The 12470-nt window shown below is 36.2% G+C and overlaps 1 protein-coding gene across 3 annotated transcripts; it reads right to left on the bottom strand.

The window, feature by feature from the left end:
- Positions 1 to 213: 213 nt before the first annotated feature.
- Positions 214 to 12470, bottom strand: LOC117192588. Of its 3 annotated transcripts, XM_033397306.1 has the most exons (4): positions 12105 to 12470; positions 11862 to 12037; positions 9064 to 9249; positions 8810 to 8996 (listed from the first exon to the last, which is right to left on the bottom strand). In XM_033397306.1, exons 1-3 carry the CDS (start codon positions 12274 to 12276, stop codon positions 9238 to 9240), a joined length of 360 nt encoding a protein of 119 aa, XP_033253197.1. In that variant the 5' UTR covers positions 12277 to 12470; the 3' UTR covers positions 8810 to 8996; positions 9064 to 9237. The 3 variants fall into 3 exon arrangements, with proteins under 3 accessions (XP_033253196.1, XP_033253198.1, XP_033253197.1); XM_033397305.1 differs by lacking the exons at positions 8810 to 8996; positions 9064 to 9249 and adding an exon at positions 214 to 866; XM_033397307.1 differs by lacking the exons at positions 8810 to 8996; positions 9064 to 9249 and adding an exon at positions 1066 to 1089.

The raw sequence follows: 12470 nt of genomic DNA, 5'->3' as shown, positions 1-12470 counted from the left end.
TTTATAGTATTCGATGGTATTAAATTTTGGCTTAGCATGCTCTTCTCCATAACACCAAATTATTCGATTAATTGAAATGCTCAGCAAATCATTCCTTTTGTTTATTAAATTTTCTAAAAACGTTGTCTTACCAGATCCTGAAGGTCCGCAAATAAGCATTGTAAAAGGATGTATAAATTGCTTAAATATTTTTGGGGTATGTTTTATTTATTAATATTTTATAAATGTTTTCTAACATCTAAGATATTCTAATTACGCGTCTCCTGATCGCGCTTTTGGGGCAGTTTTTTTCTAAGTGAGTATCAGATCCGCAATAATTACAATAAACAACTTGTGTGTATCCGCTTTTGTGAGGATCCTTTTCAAACAAACGCTTTAATGAATCCATTTTAAACAACTAGTTACTACAAGTGCTGAATATAAACTGAAAATTTAAACATATGAGTCACTATTACAGTAGATAGCGTAGTTAGAATTTTCCAAGATAACAAATAGCTTAAATAAATTATTTAGAGCACATCTAAGAGGAATTTTTTTGTGGATTCTACAGTTTGTAAAAAAATTTGGATAAAATGTGAGACTTTTTCCTATATCGATATCAATAATATTATTTGTTAAATACTTAGATAAAAACTTTTTTTAATTTCACCACGTACAATAACGGTGCTAAATCTATTTAGTGGTGAAAGTATTTCACCTTAACTTAACTATGATATTTCACCATCTGACCATTCCAATCCATTTATGGTTTGACGATTAATATTTTGTTGTTTAATCATTTCATTATCCAATTCATTCAGATGATATGGTGGTTTTAAATGAAAGAAGTTTGGTGTTACTGTTCCGGTTTGCATAAACGCCAATTCCTTAATAAAAAGTTGTTTATTATTTCCAAAGAGATATTGAAAATCAACTATAACGCTTGAATTCCTGTCGATTGTGTTCATGTTGGTTTGAGATTTTGTAATAAACTGAATGAGTCGTTGATTCCTATCTCCTTTATATACAGCCCAATTCAGTAAGAGTTCTTAGTGTAACAAAAGCATTCAACCCAAATGGACACGCTTCAATCAAAAAGAATTAGGTTCGCTAGAAAGAAGCAGGATCACGAAGTCATTTTCGGTCTCGAATATTATGTAGTACATAATTTAAAACTTAAATGCGGTTTTTCAACTACAAGAAAATTCACACCAATGATATGGATGCAGCAAAGCAAAAACAATTTCGTCGGTTTAGATAAAGATGAATGGATGCAATTGGTTACATACAAGGAGTATATCCAATTGAAACTTGATCAGTATGATTTTTTGATGCCTGATAGAATTATAGACCATCCATTATTGCCCACAATTAAGTGTAATTTTAGATTTCGAAAATCAGATAAGCAGTATGTGTTTATAATAAATCAGTTTGGAAATAAAATTGAATTTGATAGTGAGTCCTGGAGATCGTTTTTAAGATTAGGCATTTTTTTTACCACATTTTTATGTTGGAATACGATACTTAAGCAACAAATTATATACCTCTACTATAATAATATTATTCCTAAGTGTGCAGCCTTACAAAAATTTGATGTTCAACTAGCTGATTTAGACGGTACTTATGATAGAAATGTGCAAATAGATTTAAACCGTTTATGCTTTGAAATTTCCAAAAAAATGTGTAATCAAATAAAACGCGATGTTCTTGAGTATAAGCAAACACTTTTAAATAAGCAATCATCCCAACATAACAATAGAAAATAAAAATTATATTAAAAATGAGTAAGCAACAAGTTGTTAATGAAATACATAAGCCTGCTAGAAGAAATTTCATTCGTCGTAAATTCGTACAAAAGGGAATTAATGACACGTGGCAAATCGATTTAGTTGAAATGATACCCTTTTAAAGGAAAACAAAGGATATAGGTACTTGCTGACAGTAATTGACACGTTCTCGAAGTATGCATATGCAGTTCCCGTTAAGTCTAAAACAGCTTTAGATGTTTTATCAGCATTTAAGAAAATATTAAAAATATCTAAACATAAACCTAAAAATATTCAGTCTGATCAAGGAAAGGAGTTTTTTAATGTAGCCTTCGGAGAGTTAATGAAAAAGAATAACATTAACCATTACCATACATATACACACCTTTGTGAACGTTTTAATAGAACATTAAAAAATCGTATGTGGAAAATCTTTAGTATGCAGGGTAATCATACGTGGATTTATACCTTGCATGACTTACTAAAAGATTACAATAATTCATATCACCGTACTATAAAAATGAGGCCTATAGATGTAAACAAACAAAATGAAGAGTTTATTTTGAAAACAGCTTATAATATTTGTAAGGTATTTCCTAAACACAAGTTTTCCATTGGTGATCCTGTTAGAATAAGTAAATATAAAGGTATTTTTACAAAGGGCTATGATCCAAACTGGACAACCGAAGTTTTTAAAATTTTAAAAGTAAAGTCTAATAATCCTGTAACATATGAACTGGAGGACTATAAGGGGGAAATGATCAAAGGCTCATTTTATGATCAAGAACTCCAAAAAGTTAAAGATGAAAATGCTTTCTTAGTGGAAAAAATACTCAGAAGGAAAAAATAACAATTTTTTGTTAAATGGTTAGGTTTCGATTAAACACACAATTCATGGATAGATAAAAAGAGTATATTAAAATAATTAAGCACGCAAAATATTTATTATACCCGATACTCAAAATGAGTATTGGGGTATATTAGATTTGTGGTAAAAGTGGATGTGTGTAACGTCCAGAAGAAATCGTTTCCGACCCCATAAAGTATATATATTCTTGATCAGCATCAATAGCCGAGTCGATTGAGCCATGTCTGTCTGTCCGTCTGTCCGTCTGTCCGTCCGTCCGTCTATCCGTCTGTCCGTCTGTCCGGCCGTCCGTCTGTCCGTCCCCTTCAGCGCCTAGTGCTCAAAGGCTATAAGAGCTAGAGCAACGATGTTTTGGATCCAGACTTCTGTGATATGTCACTGCTACAAAAATATTTCAAAACTTCGCCCCGCCCACTTCCGCCCCCACAAAGGACGAAAATCTGTGGCATCCACATTTTTAAAGATACGATAAAACCAAAAACGCAGAATCGTAGAGGATGACTATATGTTCTAGAGTGTAAAATCTCAACCAGATCGTATAATTATTATAGCCAGAATCAAGAAAACAATTTCATTCTTTCTCGCTCTGTCTCTCTCTAACACACAGGTTTCATGGTCGGCTTTGCCAATTGCAAAGTATGAGTTCAAGGATCTCAGAACCTATAAGAGCCAGAGCAACCAAATTTGGTATCCACACTCCTGTGATATCGGACCTTGACCGTTTCGTGTCCAAATTTCGCCACACCCCCTTCCGCCCCCGCAAAGGACGAAAATCTGGGGCATCCACAAATCTCAGAGACTATTAAGGCTAGAGTAACCAAATTTGGTATCCGCACTTCTGTTAGATCTCACTATAAAACGTATATCTGAGAATTTCGCCCCACCCCTTTCCGCCCCCACAAAGGACGAAAATCTGTTGCATCCACAATATTGCAGATTCGAGAAAACTAAAAACGCAGAATCATAGATAATGACCATATCTATCAGACTGCTGAATCTGGATCAGATCGGATCATTTTTATACCCAAAAGGAACAAATCAATTTGCACTGGCTACGCAGCGCCCGACGTCACGCTCAGACTGATTTTCTGTCTCTCTCGCACGCACTCTTTGTCGTGTCGTTTAATATTAGCGGCGTCTGCCGGAGGAGAGCCATACTGACTAAGTATCGGGTATAACTGTAGAGTTGCGGTGTCCGCAGCAACTCACAACGTTCCCCCTCGTTTACGTTATAGTCAGTGTTATCATCTTTAGCAATTAAATATGAGTATGCTTTCGCTTTTAATCCTGCAAACGAAGTCATTATTTTTCCTGCATTTTCGTCTTTCATTAATCCAAGCTCTTTGTTATTAGCGAGATTGATACCGAATCTGTTTGAGGCTAGGTAATTGGTTGTATCAAAGCGATTAGGATTGAATTTAATTAAATCATAAAAATCTTCTTCTGATGATATAATAAATGAATCTGTATCCATATAGAGTATTTTTGATGATGGACATTTTACAGAATGAAAATTATAGAAATAGTCATACATTAACCATTTTGAAAGTTCTAGTACACTAACTCCAATGTATATGGGCTTATCATAAAAAATTCGGGACTTAGTTGATTCAATGGCAGCCAAATTATCTCCAAAGATTTCAACACTGTGGAAATTATGTCTTGCTATGCGTTGTCTAAACCCTGCTGAGTTTTGTCTTGAATCATAATGCTTAACTAATGCAACCTCACTACGTTTTTCGACATTCTCCATTGTTTTACCGTAAACGGCATTAACCATTAATTTGTAAAAGTTTATCTCAAAGTCATTACTAGCTAATTTTCTAAGAGATGTATTGAGGTCAATATAAGGTTTCAGCCAACAGGACTGGTAAAATCATACCTTGCTCTATACATAACTGTAGCTGCTTCAAATGGATTATATAGTTCTTTTTATCACTTAAGTCAGCTATTAGTTTTGTCTGCTTTCCTCCTGGTGGAATCTTATTTTCGGGGCAAAAAGGTAAACTATTATGCTTATTATGAATATCATCAGGATATCGCATATCTACTTCTAAAATATATCCAACATCACTAGATGCCGATATGCTAAGAACGTTGAAAGATGAAATTTCATCGTTACTTAGAAATTTAAAATTAGAAAATGGAAGGGGTTGACTCATAGCCCATCCATATAAGTTGTTGGCGTCAATATATGAAAGGAAATTTATGGGTTCGGTGGGCTTAAATTTATTATTTAAATATTTGTTATTTGCTGTTGCAATCCGTTGAGTACATTGGGTAAACCCTCCACGAACAGCAGTTTTTAAAAAATTATAAATGTCAGGATCACTAACAAGTTCTAATTCTACCCTTGTGTATTTTAACATTGCATCCCATGAAACTGAAGGAGCAGTAACATAATTAATGGGGTCTGACCTGTACACTCGGGAACAAAGACTCCTAAAATTCTCAAATACATCAGCAATAATTAAAACATCGCTTTCCAAATATAATTTTAAATAATCTCTAATAGATTTGCAATTAAATGCGCTCCAAACCTTCTGAGCAAAGTTGTAGTCTTCAACACTACATTCCTCATCATTCATTGAATTATAAAAATTATCTCGCGAAGGAAGCAGGGATTCATCAAATTTTTCAAAACTATCCAAATAATCATAGGGAAATACTCCCTTTCGTCGTAGCATATAAAATTTTTCACCTTGATATTTAGTTTTCAAAATTTTAAAATTCGCTATGTTCATATAACTAGCGAGTTTTTCTAAGCTTGAATTTAAAAATCTATTTGAATCTATATATCTAATTTTATATTGATGAAGATAAGATTCATCGAGCTTACAAATTTGAGTTAACGCAATATATAACTCTTTATTGCAAGGAATGGGTCTTAGTTCATCTTTTATTGACGTAACAAATAAATGTATATCATAACGAGACAAGTTATGAAAAACTACCGGGAAAAAGGGATCGCTTAATCTAAATGTCTGTTTACACAGCTTATGAATAGGATCTACATATTGTCCTGTAAACTGATCAAAGAATTTTTCTCGATCATCATCAGAAATTTGTTTCTCGCAGGCATAGCAATTACCGTGTTCCTGATAATCCTCATCCCAAATGTTAAACTGATAGATTGGTTTTTTATAGGACTTCCAGTACTTCTCATAAAGTCCATCGGTTTTCATCCTAAGTGCTTGACAAAATTTTTGGATACACTCCGGTCCTGAAATAACGAAATCATAATGTTTATGAGTTTATTGCCTTTGCTGGAATGTTAAAATATTTACCTTCGTATGTCCACATCTTATTTAGATGTTCATTGTATTTATGTACAATATAAAATGATGCTGCACATGCTGTATGCCTCTGTGCCATAGTAGTTGATGATTTTGATGGTTCATTAAGATTTATATGGTAATTTTCCAAAACTGCTTCGATGTCAGCATAAATTACTACTGGTGGAGATAGTTTTTTAGAAAAACTTTTGAATACAGTTTTGGTATTAGGTTCAGGATACAAAGCAGCAACTTTTCCACACTCTTTAGTGTCATGTATAGTATTTGTTGTACTATAAAATTGCAAGCAGTTCTCGCAAAAATATGCAGTATTATGGGATTTACTATGTTGTGAATAACATAATTTTCTCATGCACGTTATATATGCATAATGCATCATTTGCATATTATCACTATTAATTCCAAGCAAGTTTATGTGGTGAGTCCGAATTTTCTTAGTCCTCACTGTGGGTCCCACAACGTTTTTTCCATTCTCATCGACTTCATAAACATTGATGCTAAAATCCTCATTTGTTGATTCGAATCGCTTGATTCCTTTGCTTGTTATTGGAAACTCAATTCCGGAAAAAATTTATCTTACTCCTTCATAATAAATGATGTCTTGCCGTATGTTTCTGCATCGATAGGATGATGGTATTGTTAACTTATCTCGGGAAATTTTTTTTAATGCTGCTGTTTGATATATAGTTTTAAGGTGTTTTCCATAGGCTAATGATGGTAAAACACACCACTTGAAACAAAAATCATCGTCATTTTTAACATTTATGAGTGCATTTCGTGACTTAATTTTTTTGGGAGCTTGGATAAACCTGTTTGCAGCGATATGCTCTAGTTTTATCATGGTAAGTTTAAAATATTTAAAACACTTTATTGCCCAACCTGAATCCTTCTCCTGGAATTCACTGCTGAGAGTTATCAAATTTTCTATGGTATCATTTAGATGATCATCAATCAGCTCGTTTTCATATATTGGTTTGTATGGAGTAATGAAATGCTTCATTGTTTCTGTTAAGCTTTCATCATCAGTGTTTTTAACGTATAATCCATATACTTTTAAATTGTATTTTATGGATCTGTACTCACTCATGCAGTGACGCAATAAATTGATAATATCATTTTTGCAATCATGAAAAAACTCTTTTAAATCAATCTGTTCACTTTTATTTGAGTGAACACGATATGATTTTAAAGGAAATCGCGACTCCGTTGAAATTAAAATAACGTTTTCATTTTCCTCTAGTTGAGCTGCTCTTGCATTCTTATGTTTGTCCGACATCATATGGCGTCTTTCCCTAGACGAAGGGTAACTTTCACCGAAAATTGAACAGTCAACAGTTCCATCGGAGTATCCAATCGAGGCCGTTTTGAAGCTCCTGACGTTGAAGGACCTTGAAGATCACTTGAATTAGAGCCTTTGCTCATAAGAATCTCAAAAGCATTCCTAGGTCCCAAGCATGCTTCATAATGACTATCAAACTCTATTAAGTCGATGGGCTTAGAGCAAAGGTCACACGCCACATTATTACGAGAATCAGAGCATCTCTCATAATGAGATTGAAACTCTGAAAAGTCAACGGAATTATCACACATGTTGCACTTAACTTTTGATGCCATTTTAAGTTTTATTATTTTTTTTTTTTTTGTATCGACCTAACCACTTTCACTATTGAAATAGGACTAAGGGTTTCCTTTTTAAATGGTATCTTTTTAGGCCCCCCAAACACCTTCTTAATCTTTTATATCCAAAACAAACAGTACCTGCACACAAACCTGTTTCAAACGATTCCTACTGGGTCAATCTAATAATATGAGGGAAAGGTTACAACCTCTATTCTACCTGAAATCCACTTATTCTTTTTGTGTAATCCTCACTTGGAAGAAACCTGTTTCAAACGAATCCTATGAGTCTCTTGTAATAAGAGGAAGTGAAATTCAACCAATCAAAAGTAAAACAGCAAACATTTAAAATAAATAGTGGTTAAATGTGTTATATTTATTATATACATATGTATATATTATTTTTAGAAAAATACATAAAATATTCTTATTATATAAATATGTATTCGTATTATTACAATTTCGCCTTCGCTAATTTTACCGCAGCAATTAAGTCATCATCATCTTCATCCCGAAGTAGTTCCTGGAGTTGAGATCTTTTATCATCATCCTGATTATCTACTAAATCGAAAATGTTGTCATCATCCGGGAAAATGTATGATGGATTATCATTATTAGGCGTTGCATTCCTTGTGTCATCGTCGTCATCATCCCATTTAATGTCACTTAACCAGGTCAAGTTGCTCTCGAGATAGGTTTGGGTCTTAATCCCAAAAATCAAGGACAGGTCTACGGAGCTCGGCTGAGAGTCCAGATTTATGGTTGATTCCGGTTGGGAATCGATAAAAATGATTTCGAGGTCATCCATCGTTGTTGAAAGATTACTAGTTACTATTATTATCACGTAATAACATAGCAATATGATGCACACTTACATTCAACATGTTTCCAAGCTGCACATGCTTAAGCACATGTTATTGCAACATGCTGCGAATTTGGTAATTCAGTATAAAATGCGAACGTCCATTATCATTACTACTTGGTGGCGCCACCTATCGGTGATAATGTGAACTAACTTCGATCTCAATCCTCCTTCTCAACCATGTAAAATCGATCCTTCACTCATTTATATTCTCTCTCCTCCCTCTTACTGTCAATGAACCTGTTTTTACGATTGGTCCCGTGTTGCGATTCAAACAACCCTCAAACAGGTAGGTCATCCCTTTGCAATGAATCTAATGTGATAGTTTAGAGGAATTTTTTAAGTGTTTCCTGAAAAACGGTTTCGATGCCGTTGAACCTTTCTACTTTCTCTATAATTTATATTCCTGCTTTGTGTACCTAACGCTGTCCCATAGCAAAGTGCCTATATAATAACTACTGTCGGTCTACAATCCAAAAAGGAACCAATTCTATGCACAGTGCCTGGCAGATCCTTCAGCATGTCCTCGTAACGCAGAAAGAGAACGTTGGACAAGTGGCAATTGTTCTGGGCTTCATTCACATGGCTGTAGTACGGTAGCCAGGGATCTGCAAAGTACATTCGATGGACAAGCTTTAATATGATAGATGTTGTCAGATCAGACAGATCACCGACTTAATCCTCGTTGGAAGTATCGCCAGAAGCGCTCAAAGTCGCCAATGTATCCCTGCGTGCGGAAGAGTCGGTTCAAGGGGAAATAGGAGACTGCAACGTCCTTGGGATTGCAGAATTTTCGGAATTTATAGGGATGCCTAACAAGGGATACCTCCCCCGCAACATGGACAACACCTATGGCATACCCTAGGGAAAAGGATATAATAGAGTTAAGAATGAGTACCGGGATCAGGATATACAGGAAACTAATCAAATGAATGTACACGTTTACAATGTATCAATTTAAGACAATTTCTTTATTAATTATGTTTTAGAGTGTCTTCATATTAAATTAAAGAAATAGGGTATACAAATGCCCATACTCTGATTAGGAAGAAGTCGACAATTACCAGCAACATTGTCATGACAACATTGCCACGGGTTCTTTTTTACTTTTTTCTTTAAACCGTGTTTTAGTCAAAATACAATAAAAAAAAGTCGTTAATCTTGTAAAAAATTGATTCATCAATCGGATAAAATTATTTGGGCTGGGCTGAAGGTTTTACTAAGCTAGCATTATTTTACGGAATATTAAAATTGAGCAAAGGAACGATTACTCTCTTACATTTTTTTTTTTTAACTTTTCCGCTAAAACTCTTTTTTAAGCAAAATCCAATAAAAGCAAGTGTTTAAAATAAACCAGTCAAGTAGAAAATAGGTTCACCAGTTGGGTAAAATTATGTGGGCACAGCTGAGAAATCTGTCTAGCTATAAATATTGGACGGAATATCAAAAACGAGGAATATGTATAAAGAACTTGAGTTCGTCAGTATATTTACGGTATATTTTTAAAATGAGACGGTTTATTTTGGTATATTTCCGTGGGTCGATAACTACATTTTCCCAGCTGATTTTACTGCTCTGTTGTGTGTTATAATATGCAATTGTTCATATAAATAAATAAAATAGGCCACGAAAATGCATCTGAACCTACGTGTGCAGGGCTCCAGATACTCTCTCCGCACGGGGAACTGCAGCCAGAGCCGTTGGCTGGCCAGCAACGCTGGCACCACAACTGGTGGTGAATGGGAGCACGTACGCCACCGACAGCTGGACGAATGTAACGCCCAAAATTCTGTCATACGAATGTACTTGCCATCATGCCCTTACAAAGAGTACTGTCGTTTTTCCCTAAAGCTTGCATCTGCTCCAGAAAATTTTAAATTGTGCTGATTTTAAACCAAGTGTTCTGGTCCCATGTCTACAATATTGGATTATTGTATTATATAGCGCGTAGTGTATCCATCGGTGGTCACACAACGACCAGATATTGAATGGAAGTGTATTTCATATTTGGTTCCCTGCCTGTTCTCTTTGTTGAACCTATTTTTATACCCGATACTCAAAATGAGTATTGGGGTATATTAGATTTGTGGTAAAAGTGGATGTGTGTAACGTCCAGAAGGAATCGTTTCCGACCCCATAAAGTATATATATTCTTGATCAGCATCAATAGCCGAGTCGATTGAGCCATGTCTGTCTGTCCGTCTGTCCGTCTGTCCGTCCGTCCGTCTGTCCGTCTGTCCGTCCCCTTCAGCGCCTAGTGCTCAAAGAGTATATGATCTAGAGCAACGATGTTTTGGATCCAGACTTCTGTGATATGTCACTGCTACAAAAATATTTCAAAACTTCGCCCCGCCCACTTCCGCCCCCACAAAGGACGAAAATCTGTGGCATCCACATTTTTAAAGATACGATAAAACCAAAAACGCAGAATCGTAGAGGATGACTATATGTTCTAGAGATGACTATGTTCTATACGATCTCAACCAGATCGTATAATTATTAAAGTCAGAATCAAGAAAACAAATTCATTCTTTCTCGCTCTGTCTCTCTCTAACACACAGGTTTCATGGTCGGCTTTGCCAATTGCAAAATATGAGTTCAAGGATCTCAGAACCTATAAGAGCCAGAGCAACCAAATTTGGTATCCACACTCCTGTGATATCGGACCTTGACCGTTTCGTGTCCAAATTTCGCCACACCCCCTTCCGCCCCCGCAAAGGACGAAAATCTGGGGCATCCACAAATCTCAGAGACTATTAAGGCTAGAGTAACCAAATTTGGTATCCGCACTTCTGTTAGATCTCACTATAAAACGTATATCTGAGAATTTCGCCCCACCCCTTTCCGCCCCCACAAAGGACGAAAATCTGTTGCATCCACAATATTGCACATTCGAGAAAACTAAAAACGCAGAATCATAGGTAATGACCATATCTATCAGATTGCTGAATCTGGATCAGATCAGATCATTTTTGTAGCCAAAAGGAACAAATCAATTTTCAGTGGCTACGCAGCCCCCGACGTCACGCTCAGACTGATTTTCTGTCTCTCTCGCACGCACTCTTTGTCGTGTCGTTCAATATTAGCGGCGTCTGCCGGAGAGAGCCATACTGACTTAGTATCGGGTATAACTGTAGAGTTACGGTGTCCGCAGCAACTCACAACGTTCCACCTCGTTTTTTTTTGTTTTTTTTTTAAGTTTGGTAAGCAAACCGAGCGAGATGTGTGGTGTGCCCACAATGATTCATTGACTCGTTGGTGATACTCGAACAGGTAATCTATATTTTACACTTGTATATGAATGCTGCATGGATAAGATTTTTGAGTCGCGTCGACGAGTGTCGAAGGTTGGCAAACAAAGGAAATGCATGTGCAAAATCTGTATGTGTTTGTATTCCTTCTTATCGCGAACGGGCTTTTTTAGTATGCGTGCGAGAGTGTCTTTGCTGAACTGAGAGCGCCCCGATACTCACTTTATAGGCTCCATTGGCTGACAGCTTAAGGCGAAGCTCCGTGTATTTGGGACTCTTTTCCAGATAGTCCTCGAAGAGCATCCGCATTTGCGTCTTATCCACGTACCAATCATTGCGAGCACTGATCTTCTGACTGTCGCCCATCTCCAGCAGAAACTGCCCAATGATTACCCGTTCTATGGGGAAGAGCAACATGGTTTTGATGAGCAAGGAAATCCCCGTAGCCATGGACCTGTTGCTTACCCCAGGGGACAGTGGAACTTCCACTCGTGCCATTGCCGTAGTTGTTGGCGATCTTAAGTCCGTTTTTTGGTGGCGTGCCCGGCGGCGTCACTATGTAGGCGGTAGCGATCTCTTCCCCTTTTATATTACTGTTCTTGTCAGAAGCGGCCTTCTCTTTCTTGCTCTTCGTCATTTTCCTAGACTAACCGGGTGGATATTCGGTATCGGCGGTAATAGATGTATCAATAATTAGTAATTTTTGCAAACAGCACACGAACACACACGAACTACACATATGAATAGATTAATTCAAGGTTTATCGGTATGACTGCAGCACAAAACAGAAAACAACAACCGGTACGGACAATGTACAGTTAACTAATAAAT

Source organism: Drosophila miranda (assembly GCF_003369915.1).
Source record: "Drosophila miranda strain MSH22 chromosome Y unlocalized genomic scaffold, D.miranda_PacBio2.1 Contig_Y2_pilon, whole genome shotgun sequence".
NCBI lineage: Eukaryota > Metazoa > Arthropoda > Insecta > Diptera > Drosophilidae > Drosophila > Drosophila miranda.
Note: the sequence above shows the minus strand (reverse complement) of the source record. Positions and strands in the feature narration are given on the sequence as shown.